General features: G+C 44.2%; 1 protein-coding gene across 3 annotated transcripts in view; it reads right to left on the bottom strand.

The window, feature by feature from the left end:
- Nucleotides 1-3742, bottom strand: part of PTPRM (protein tyrosine phosphatase receptor type M) — a 490843-nt gene extending 487101 nt beyond the window's left edge. For all 3 annotated transcript variants that reach the window (XM_082320958.1, XM_082320956.1, XM_082320957.1), the window contains exon 1: nucleotides 3395-3742. In XM_082320958.1, coding sequence (XP_082177084.1) covers nucleotides 3395-3467 — 73 coding nt within the window. In that variant the 5' untranslated portion in view covers nucleotides 3468-3742. The remainder of the gene's footprint in view (nucleotides 1-3394) is intronic.
- Between the last annotated feature and the right edge of the window lie 8915 nt (nucleotides 3743-12657).

The following is a 12657-nucleotide window of genomic DNA, read 5'->3' as shown; positions in this document are numbered from 1 at the left end:
GCCACTAGTCCTGGTGCAAAGTTCATTATGAATGGCCTCCTACAAGCACTTTTAGTCAGTCCGTCCGTCTGTCCATATCTCTCTCTCACTGCAATAGGACTCATCCCTTCTCAGAGAAAAACTAAAACTTTTAAAACCAGTAGCATAAAAGGAGTGTGTTAATATACAACCTTGTCACTTTCCATAGCAAAAGAGAATATAACAGCCTAATAATAGCCCTCCCTCGGTCAGATTCAGGTTATAAGCAAGAAGCACCAATCTCAGAATTCAGGCTGTGTGCAAATTTACATCTATCTGAACACGATGCCTTCATAAAAACACAGTTTCCGAGTTCTATTACACATCTCCTTGCCTTCAATTTCAGCTCCCCATTTTGGTATTTGACAGAACTCATCCAGACCCTTAATTTTATAGAAGACCTAATATTTAGGCTTACCATGTCCCTTCTAACCTTCCACATCTCTGTGTTTGACCTAAATCTCTTACAGGAGTGGATTGCTTTCCCTAGCCTGAATAATCTACCAAGGAGATGGAAGAAGGAACACAGTGGAGCCAGGTGGCATTTCATATGACAGGAACACCACGTTTCAGGAACTTTTGTAACATTAGCATTCAGTCTTCTCATGGGACCGCTTAATAACATTTATGTTAAACTTATAAACAAAAACAGCTAAATTATGTGTGTGACAGCTTCTCAGAAAGAAACTAAAAAAAAAAAACCAAATAGCCCAAACCCAAAACTACTCTTGCAGAAAGACCCCAGCTGCTTTTAAAAACTTAAGACAAGCAGCATTGTCCATTTAAGACAGCGTTTTCAGTAACATCTCTTCAATTCAAATTCTTGAGACCATTTTCATCTTGAATTGATGAATCCAGAATTTTAAATTCTTTAGTAAAAGACTCAGAGAAAATCTCATTGTTATTAACTGTTAAGCTGCTTTCAAAAGATTACTTGAAAGCTTCCAGGCCTTAAAAAGCCAAGATCTGATCTTTCAGTAAGATTATTTTCTAAATAAGAAACCCAAATAAAACAATAGCTGACGGTAATGTTAGAACCAATCTCTGTAAAACAAATCAGTAATCTTAGAAACGGGTAAAAATAAAAATGGAACTATAAATGCTAAAGATTACTTAACTCACCCACTGCTATTCTTTGCTTAGAACATGTGTGGAGTTCGTTTTGTTTCTTTTTTCTTTGCTTGTTTTTAAACTTTTTATAGGTTAGTCATATAACTCCCATCTGCAACAAGGGACAGCTATTACAAAAGATAACTACCCAACTCAAGGACGGATTTTTCTGTAATTTAATTTCTATGACACTGATGCATCAAGCTTTTAACAAAAGCAACAGCAATCTTTTTCCCCAAGCAAAAATGACTCCCAGGCACGCACTTCAAATGGTAAAGTACAAAAATGGAAATTTCATCAATTTTGTTCCGAGTGCCAAGAATCAATATTAAGAAAAAAAATCTGTACGTGCATCTTCACAGATGATCTTTACAGTCAATATTTAACATACATGTACATACACACACACGGGGAGAAAGCAGGACAGATTCTGCATCCCGTGATATCCTTTGCGATCTCACCAAAGTGTGTAAATCGCAGCCTCTGTTATTCAGTACTTCAGAAGGGGTGGAATCACACCCTTTGAATAACTGTACGCACAAGTCATCTGTGAATTGTTTGTGGTTTATATCAGTTCTTTCCACCACAGTGTGCAGCAATGCAAATGAATACAGCAGATGATACAAATCCAACACTAATGTGGGATTGTTCTTCAGCAACATGAACAGCACTCAAATGCTGACCCCAGTATAGTATCAGCATGTCACACGCACAAGTCATTTAAATATCCAGAAGAAGAGTTGCCCCAGCTTAACTTTAAACAAGAAGTAAGACAGTTCACGCAGGTCAGCAATGAGTTATGGATTTATCTTAATACAGCAAGAGCTCTCACTGAAGTCTGGACGCTAGACTTCCAATATTAATGAGTTATAGAGCTAATATACATGAGTTCAGTTCCATAATGCACTACAGAGCATAGCTTCATCCTAACATGAGTGTTTGGAAAAGATTTCATCATTGTAATGTATCACCTCGGTATAAAACATTTTTCTGCTCAGAGATCTTCCGTCTCATCTGCAGTAAAAATGCTGGAGAGAAATTAGGGGAAGTGCAGCTACGTATACAAAAGGTCCCTAGAACCTAACATAAAACCAGAATTCTTTTTGATTTTTAAAAAAGTTTTAAAACAGACCACCAACTCCTAGCCATAAAACTTGGCTTAGCTACAGTGCAGCATAGAAGCAACATGTAATGTACAAAATATAAACTACTCTGCAGCCTGAGCAACAAGGAGAGTCAGAACTATTGCTTCCCACCAGATCAAAGCACACTTCGCATGAACTGAAGACCAGATGTCTTCAATTTAACGTGTTTTTCAGTTGCACTCACTTCATGTTAGGAACAAAACAAACAAACAAAAAATCTGAAGTTACTCTTTGCACTGAAGCACACAGAACTATTTCACAATCCAAATTTCTGTCTAAAATTACGGGTTTCTTCAACGTGTGAATAGGACAGGGGTGCAGGCAGAAGACTCGAGACCAAGATAACCATCTGCAGGTCTGGGACTTCGGGGGACAGAAAAACGCTGTCGAGGGAGCACTTTGCCGGGCTCTTCGCTGGATGTGAACGCTGGCACCCCGCAGACGCGGGCAGCTTCTGCCCTGCCCTCCCAGGTGACGATTTTGGGGGCTGCAGAAAACGAGGGGCCAGGGCTTTACCTCCGGCTCTGCCGGCGTTTCGCAGCCGCACCTACGGGCAGCGCGGAAGGCGGGGAGCTCCGGGGGCGGCCAGGGAGGAACCGGCGGGGCGAGGCGGGGCGGCGGGGCACCCCAAGTTTTCCTTCCCCGTCGTCAGCCCCGCGGCCGGGCGGAGCGGCGGAGGCGAGGGCGGCGGGGGCCGCTCACCTCGCCCCTCCGCCTCCCGCGCCGGGGCAGCGGGAAACTTTCGGGAAGTCGGCGGCGGAGAAACGCCGGGGCGAGCCCGAGTCCCGCCCGCCCCCCCGGCCCTGCCCGCGGGCCGCCCGAGCCCCGCCAGCCTCCCGCCCTTCCCTCAGGGCACGGGGGCGCAAACCCAGCGGCATCCCGCCGCCGCCTTCTCCTCCTCCGGACGCTTTTATTTTCCCCGCCGTGTACGCAGCGGCTCTGAAGTGTCAGCCCCGCCAGCGGGACGGGGAGGAAAAGAAAAAAAAAAAGAGAAGAAAAACAAAAAAACCGAGCCAAAACCCAGCGGACTCCGAAATCGCGGCGCTTCCCCCCTCGCCCCTCCGCCGGCCCCGCCCGCGGGAGCGCTGCCCGGCGCCGGGGCAGGCCAGGCGGCTCCTTACCTGTGAACGTCTGCGCTCCCGCCGCCAGCAAAAGTCCGGCCAAAGTAACCAGGCAAGTTCCAACTTTCCCCATATTTCCACCCTTTCCTGCTCCGGATCCAGCAAAGTGCCAAAGTGTTTGCCAAAGTAGGAGGCGCCCCTCTCGCCCCCCTCCAGTCAGTGGGGCAGGCGGGGAGGGGGGAGCCGGACTCCCCCACTTGGTGCCCCCCGGGCTGTTGTCCCCTCCTCGCCCTCTCTTCGCTTGTCAGGGGAGGCAAAGCGGGGTGCGAAGTGGCCGGGGGCTGCCCGCCCGCCGGCTTGCCTTCCTCCGGCCGCGCCGCTGCCCTCGCCCCAGGGCCCGCGCCGCCTCCCCGGGCGGACGCCCCACGCCCTCCGCGCTGCCCGGGGCGGGGGGGGGGGGGGGGGGGCACCCTTAATCCCGGAGTCTCTTCGCCCGGCGCCGCCGTTAGTCCCGGCTTAGCTCGGCTCCCGGACTGACTCGCGGCTCCCCCCGGCAGGCAGGCAGGCTGAGGGGAGCGGGGGAAGTCACGCCCAGCCGCCGGCGCCGCCGCTCTCCCCCGCTAGAGGGCGAGGCGGCGCGGGCTCGCAGCGGCGGGGCGCCGCTGACAGGATTTCGGTGGCGGCCGTCGCCTGCGGAGGCGAAGCGCTCGAGTCTCCTTCCCCCCCCGCCGCCCCGAGAGCGGCTTTGTTTGCAGAGGAGGTGGCTCCGTGCCTGGCAGGACGATGTCGAAAGTTCCCGGACAGCGGGGGAGAGAAGGCAGAACCGGAAAAAAAAAAAAAAAAAAAAAAAGATGAAAAATCTCCACCAAGCGTCTCGGTAACTTTGCCGCCGGCCGGCCCCGGCGAGAGCTTGCAGCCGCTGAAGTTGGGGCCGCCGCGGCTACCTGTCCCGCCGGGCCGGGGCCCTGAGGGACCGGCTGCCGCCGCCCCGAGCAGCCCGGCCCCGGGGCAGCGGCCGAGCCCTGCCCGCGCCCCCGCCCCGCCGCCGCTCCCAGGCACCGGGACGGGGAAGGGGAAATACGAGAGAGGGGGGAAAGCGCTGGCTTTTCGTAACCCTTTTGTTTTGTTTTTACAGACAATCTGGAGTCTGTGGGAAGAACTAGTTGGAGGCCGCTGCTCAGCCTTCCGCGAAAACCGCAAGCGTAGGAGCCCTGCCCTGGCACCGAAAGGCTGATGCTAAAAGGAAATTAAGATGTAAACGGGGTTCTCCGGGCTGGCGAGCGGCGCTGCCTCGTCAATCAACTGCTTCTCATTCGTGTGCTGCTAATAAAACTTCAGCTCCTGGCCCGGCCCTCGGTCACCGCCAGCCTTCGCCCCTCCGGAGCGTTTCGGGGCGGCTGGGAAGGAAGGGGCGGCTGGAGATGGCCCAGCCCGGCCCCCCGGCTCGGAGCAGGGTCGCCGCTTTCCCTCCTGTGAGCGGAGAATGACGTCATGAGTTGGCAGGGTTAGATAGTGAACGATGGAAGGAAAATCACGTTAAAATGGCAGTTCACCTTTCATGATTCGCAGTCTGCGACTTCTGGCATTTCTCTCTGTGTCGTGTATGAAATACAGCTGCTTGACAATCTTTTTCACTGGTGTCCAAGGCACTACAAGGGTCTGTTTATTGGTTTTAAACCAGTTCTTTCTAAATTGGACTTCTAGAGGTGGAAATATTTCTGTTGGCTTTCACTTTCAGTGAAATATAAATAAATTTCAGGTGCAAGTGTGGCCAAATTTAATGCCTATTTATTCCCCGGGAGTTACAAATAAAACAGTAAGAACAAGAATCTAGATAATGCTGCAGTTAAGGGTTTGAGCTGGCAAACACAAATATAAGAGCTCAGGTTCTAGATTCTCATTTTTCTCCAGCACAGGCCCTCTGTTTTCTATGCTGCTCTCATACATAGTTAGCCGGCTTCACTCTCGTGTCAACTGAAGTCTTAACTCTACCCATCCCCCACGTGGTAGTGCGAGTTACAACATATTAGTGATTTGTGCCTGTTTTGTTATTTTAACATATAATACATCATCTTCAAACCTAGGCACACAGCTGTATAATTTCCAGTGACCGCCCAACCATGCTGTTGTCAGGACACTGTTCTATTATGTTTTTGCTAATGCATTTGTTATGTGATGCAATCTTCACGAAGGGACATGAACTTTTTGATGTGTGGGGGTAAGGCAGCTACCTCAAAAGTTAACGCAAGGGGGCAGAATAGCATTAATTGTTGTATTTCCTGACGTCAGACTTCTTTTTGAATTGTGAGCATTTTCTTCGTTTATTATTTGCCTGGAACGGCAGTCTTCTCCCCGAAAAAAAGCTACCTTAATTCCACAAAGCTTTGATAACCTTGGGGTATGTCGCAATAAAAATTCTAATTTTTTTATTTTACAATTTTTTCCTGGGTGAATAATTTATGCAAATTTTATGTTCTATAAAAACTGCAGTTATAGCTTCTGAAAATTAGAAACTATAGCTACTCTTGGAATTGTTACCTTTGTAACTACAAAACTGCTAAAAAAAAACCTCAAGAAGTCTCGTAAGTAATTTAACTTACAGTAAATTTAACTTTAAAATGTGTCTTCTAGTAGATCTGTCACTAACAATCCAGAAATGAACAGTTAAACCAGTGCTTATGCTAATGGTGACTTCTTCTAGGTTCACAATGTCCAGACACACATAAAATTGTATCTCTGATCAGCCAAAGTCAATCCTAACACAGTGCGGTAAAGCACCACGTTCAGACATAAAACATTAATTCTCAACTCCGTCTTTGTTACAGTGGATCGAAAACTCTATGCCTATATCCACAGCTATCTAGAGTTAGCTTAGTGAAGATGATATAGAAAGTCACTGAGTTCTGTGGATTACAGAAGAGCATGTAAGAGTGTTTGGTCATGGTTATCGTATGAGTAAGGCTCAAGTGCTTGACCTTCAAAGACATAACCATTCTCCTTTAATTACAGTAAATCTAAGAAACGGTTAAGCTCTGGGGAACAGCTAAACCAACAAGAACAATAGAAAACACAGGTCATGCATGGCTGATCAGGAATTGTTAGCTGTGTTTCGCTGAGTTTTAGTACTGGAGCATGTATGAAAACAATCCAGAAGCATTACAAAAAAGAACTAGAACATCAACAAAACACTAGACAGAAACCACAGGTTCACTAGTGGTTTGATTCCCAGAATGCCTTCGAGAGAGTTCATTAAGGGCTAAGCTGTGGCTGGAAAGGGGATTGGAAGCATCTGCCAAAAAAAAAAAAAAATTACTTTGCTGGTTGTTTCTTACTGACAAACAGATACTTTGCATCTGTTCTTGAACTGGATCACCTCAAAGAAATACCTGGTTACAGTTCCCTACAGACACACACTTCTGCTTAGGAACACTGAAGATCACAAATATCACAAATATAATTACTCCTGCTGAAAGGAGTCAAAGAATGAGATGGTAAGACATGTGGAATAAGGAGAAAAAATAATCTGGAAGTTGCCATAACTATTTTCTAGGTTTTAATGTACATCAACAGGAAATGGACACAACCAGCCTTCATTACAAAGTTTTTGTTTTATTTTTAAATACCAACTTTGTGTATATCCCACTAGGGGAAAATTAAACAACCTGATGATAAATTATGAATAATTACACTGTTTATTACACAAACTTGACTGGTTCAGCTGCCCTCTTCCTGCTAATCATTCTCTTGCAGATCCATTTCCAATGTTCCAGAGATCTGAGCTACTTCTGACAAATTATTTTTGAAAATCCAAACTGATAGAGAACTGTGAGTATCACTGGTTAGAGAGGTCTGAGGTCCAAATACTCATAATGTGGAAACAGAAGTACTTGGCCAATGTCAAGGAAAAGTTCTTAGGATAGGCATACATATATGCTTAACAATTACATATATATTGTCTTTATCTATTTAACTGTTGCCTTTCCCTTAAGGCACTAATGATATTCACAATGCTATTCATTCTATATTACTGGCACAAGAACAAGTAAACATATCTCAAATTCCATAAGACTTCAAGGCCACTCTGCATAATCCCTAGCATGAAGTCACCCTTCCTATAACGATACGAAGCAGGAACACTCCCTTGCTCATGTTACAGCACAAATAGAAAAGTGAAGACTCGTATTCAAATATTGCGGGAAGGCCCAAACATCCCACCTTTTTTTGACCCCTGACAATGCTGATTAAGTGGCCAAGAATGTGGGCTACAGGGCTGTCACCTGATCTTTTGGATCAGTAGCAGATAACATCACTCTCACAGCTCAAAGCTATTTTTTGCGCTATAGAGTAGTCAAGAATGATTTTTCACTAGCCCACTCCAACTTGTTCTCAAGCTCAGAGAGACAAAACTTCATGGACCTTTCAATGACACTACTGTTTAAATATGATGACAAAGTAATTTTCTTCACAGGACGGGCACATTCTCTTAGTTAAGTACAGCTAATTAGCAAAAGTAAGATGTGCTTTGTTAGAAGACAGATGGACAATGATTCCAATTCTGTTTTTATCAAAGCTACTTCTCTGCTACAGCGAAATTCCAAAGCCAATCCTTGGTCAGGAGGACCACTCAAGAAAAATCACATCATTTCTGCAGATCGAAGGAGAATATGCCAAACCTAAAAGGTTTTTTTCCATTTGTTACTCTTTCGTCTTAAATACAGAACAACTTCTTCTTTGCCAATGTTCACTTATCTTTAGGTAGCTTTATCTTCTAACCCAGATTTTTACTGATAGTCTTCACCTTTTCACTGGTGATTTTTTGTCAAAAGCTTCAAAAAGAAAAGAAATGTGCTTATCTATGTGCCAGGATTTATTGATTGTGTTATATTCAATTATATTCTATTTCACAATGTTTAATATATCTATATCCATAGACGCTATAAAGGTTTCACTTGTTACTGAAGAGCTATTTCAGTGATAAATGCAGTGTTCTGAATAAATCTTCTGGTGTTTATTCAAAAAGTCTGATGTGCCCCCCCCCCCCTTTTTTTTTTGAGGGGGACGGTGAGGACATAGTAATGTCCTTAAAAGATCACATCCACCCCATACCCCATCTTTCCTTGCCTCTGAATCTAAGGTCAATCTAAACCAGCTGCAAAAGCTGCTGCATGCAAAATATTCCATCTTCAGTAGAGGCTCATCATCTTTCCTGCTTATTGCTGCTGGGGTTTGCTGGCACTGGAATTGATCCCTGATCATTCATTTGGCACTGAGATGCGCTAATCACAACTGTGGCTGCTCCCTATCAGATATTGTCATGTGTAATATGACTGCCTGCTTTTTTTTTTTTTTTTTTTTGATACCGCTAATGATTTGTGCAAGCAATGATAACAATCCATTTTGTACCAAGGACACCTTGCCTTATTCACTAGATCACTCTGAAGTTTGGTGGTCATAAAAAACAAAGTCCTCTTTGTTTCCATTTGTTAAAAAAACAACATTTTTGATGATAACTGAGGAATTTCTACATGGTCACTCCTGGCCATGATATTAAACCATGGCTGGGACTTGAAAGAGAAAACACATCCAAATCTTTGAAAAAGTATTTAAAAGACTGTAGAGAAACAATCTTTAATCAGGAGTTGTTGAAACAGAAGTGAGAAAAAGGTCTGAAGTATCCAAGGAAAACAGTGGGGGACCTTTAGGATCTGAATGTCAGGAGAGGAGCAAAGAGCAACAGATGGTGCTGTACGGGGATGGTTACTGCTGGTTCAAACCCCAGAACAAAGAGCTGCCTCATGAAAGAATATCTATTTCATAATCTCACACTTGCTGTAATAAGATGGATAAGACAGAGTGTAGCCTAGGCAGGTAGAAGCTTGTAAACTCATAAAAAATTTAACTCTGTATGCAATGCTGTCTCTTCTGCTGGAAGCAAAGTGTTTGATTCCATGATCAATGTAGTCCCCTTCTACCCACACGTGTGATTTGTATGGACAAGGAAGAACACGTACCTCATACCAGGTTGTGTCTGATGCATTTTGATGTCTGTGCGAGCCAAATCCTGTCCTGTCTTCTGATCATCAACATTTTATTAGAAATCTATCGCATTTAACAATCTACAAAGACTTAAAGCCATTGTGGCTTTTAAAAATATTATAAATATTTTATCACTGTGTAGTATATGTGAGAAGCAGGCCTCTTCAAACTTGAACTTTCTGTCAGGGAACAGAAAGGGTCAGCTGCTCCCTAAGGGATGGGGGGCCAGCAGCTGGGTGCAGTAACACCTCCCAGCAGGAGAGGGGACAGGGATCTGATCCACCAGCCCCAGCAAGGTAAGCAGGTGTATTGGGTTTGCATGGCAAGGTTTTTCCCTGGAGCAGGGCAAGAGTGTGAGGAGTCCTCCCCCTGAGGAGGAGGAGTGGCAGAGACAGCGTGTGGTGAACTGACCGCAACCCCCATTCCCCATCCCCCTGTGCTGCTGAGGGGGAGGGGGTAGAGAATTTGGGAGTGGAGTTGAGCCCAGGAAGAAGGGAGGGGTGAGGGGAAGGTGTTTTAAGATTTAGTTTTTATTTTCTCATTGCCTTCCTCTGATTTGATTGGTAATAAATTAAACTTATTTCCCCAAGTCGAGTCTGTTTTGCCCATGGTGGTAGTGGGTGAGTGATCTCTGCCTGTCCTTATCTCAACCCACAAGCCTTTCATTATATTTTCTCTCCCCCGTCCAGCTGAGAAGGGGGAATGATAGAGTGGCTTTGGTGAGCACCTGGCATGCAGCCAGGGTCAACCCACCACAGCAGGGCAGGTAGAAAGACCATGGCTAGATTCAGCCAAGGCTCCAGATCATCAGGCAAGTTCACAGTGATGAGGCAGGTCTGAGATGAAGCCAGGAAGACAGTGTACAGGTCAGGATTAAGATCATGTTTGCTGTTCACCAAGCAGGTCCACGATGATAAGACGGGTCCAAGATGAAGCTCAGAAGTCAACCCACAGGTTGGGGCCTGGGTCAACACGGTCTGTGACCAGACAGAGAGAGACCACTGTTCCTGCAGCATAGCTCCAGCAGAGACTGAAGGCCCCAGGGTGAGCTGAACTGGGGCTCTTGGGATGACTGGGTAGAGGGCATGGGTGGAGGCCCCAGGTGAGGCCCATCAGGGCCATTAAGGCTTATTACTGCACTCAGAGCCATCTCGCTTTCCACCTTTGCATCTTCAAATATATTACATGGCTTTTAATACTTTTTCTAGCTTCCCATACCTTGTAAAGAAAAGTATCTTTACTCTTCTTCTTTTACTACTTGTTCTTAGCTTCTCCCAAAATGTGTATGTCCTTAGCTGTGTCTCTGTCAACAATATTGGGACGTACATCCAGGAGACGAGAGCAAAATAGTTCAAATACCTAATACCGTTAAACAAACACCTACTTGTGCCAACTGAGAGTGTATAACCTTCAGATTTGTATATGGCTGAATAGGATTGATCAGGAGCAGAAAGAAACAGAAACACAGGACTGATCAAATGCAAATACTTGCAAATATTCATATATTCAGTCTTCAAAGTCTGTACAAATACAGACTGTAATATCATCTTTGTCACTCGTTGCTTTGATCTTGTCATTCATCTGGATTAACATCCTTTTCTATTACAAATTTAGACTTAATTTCATTGTCTTCAAAGTTCTGTACTGTTCCACCTCTCCCTACTCATTTGAACTTCAAGTTGCTATTCTTTCTATTCAGTGCTTCTATAATCAGCCGTGTCAAGGAAAGAGACCAGAAGAATCAAAATTTAGGAAATAATCACTGTGAAGTAAGCTAACTTCTCAGTCTTCCAAGATGGAGTAATTGTTCCAAAATAAATTAACATTCATTACATAATAGAAGGAACACAGACTGAGTTATACTGGCAGAGCTATAGCATTGTGTTTTTTATGCTAAAGATATTCTAGTCCATCCCTCTCCATAGATAAACCCTTTTCCAGAGTGGGTTTCTCTGCAGGCTCCCATCAGATGGAACATTCCCTTTAGTAGTAATCCCTAGAAATGCTTGACAAAAGTTTGTTTTTCAGATGGCTTCATATAAGGCAGAGGACTGCGGCAGACAACTGGAATAGTAATGTCTGATGCCATCAGTGCTAACATTGACTGATCACATCTGTGAGAGCCCTTCAGATGGTGTCTCCAGTTAGACAAATGTATTTCTGACATCTTGGGTTCATTCCACCAAAAATGTGCAGAAGCAAAAGCCAACTGAAAGGCCATAGGCAGTTTAAGGTTAGTTTTCTTTCTGCTTGTAGACTTCTCTTGAATTTGTTCACTCACATATATTTTTCTTCAACAGCTCTGAATTAGCATGAGATAATAGTAGCTGTGCCTTGGCATAAGATTAATTTTTTTCCAAAAGTTCATTTACAGCTAATTAGGAGTTTGTGAAACAGAAGTGAAATATGCAGCCTCTTTGTTTCTCTTCATGGGTCTTAAAAACAGTCATTGATAGATGGAATTAGAGTTCCTTCTGCCTCTGCATTACTAACTCTTATTTAGCAATGTAGCATTCATGTTGTCAATAGCACCTCTAGACAACTTCCTACTATTACTTTGATGCAATTGTCGTATGAGATGCATGAGATGCTATTAAATTGGATCCTATTGGAACATGAAGTGAAGATTTTTTTCCTGCAGTTGTAGTTGAATGGAAGGAAGTGCACTTTATATCTTGTACTTGTCTTTCAGCAAAATTTTTTTTTTCCCCCATGAAGTCTACTTTAACAACAATTTATACTGTTGCAAAACACTGCGATACCATCTCATCAGAGGCAATTCTGAGCAGGCAGCCACAGTAGTCAGTGATGCAGAATCCATCAAAGAGCCAGCATATGAGCATAAATGTAAGTACCACCTCTCACACCACCACCTGTGCTGACTGCAGGTTTTTACCTTAATATGTTAAAAAGTTGTTGATAAGTAAATTATATGTTATAATGATGACAACTCTAAATTACGCAGTTTGTGTTAGTCATTTGTGTATTCGCAAGTATTTGAAGATTTTTTGGAAAAATGGTAATAGTGGGTCAGGGGAGGCACTACAAAGTTGAAAGGTTCACATGTAAAATCCACTTCTCTTATTTACTGTTTTTTTCTGTTTATTTTCCTTTTTTTAATATTTCTGCTTTTTTAGAGAGGGGAGGAATATATTTCTATATACTTATGATTGAATTCTTGTTGGTGTTCGCTTGTGCAGAATGATGAAGAGGCGTGAAAGTTAAATGTGCTTCATACCATCATTTTTTCCTCTTGATTGCTTTCATACCAACAGCAGATGTCCAGT

This window comes from Platalea leucorodia, assembly GCF_965183815.1.
Source record: "Platalea leucorodia genome assembly, chromosome: 1".
Taxonomy (NCBI): Eukaryota; Metazoa; Chordata; class Aves; order Pelecaniformes; family Threskiornithidae; genus Platalea; species Platalea leucorodia.
Note: the sequence above shows the minus strand (reverse complement) of the source record. Positions and strands in the feature narration are given on the sequence as shown.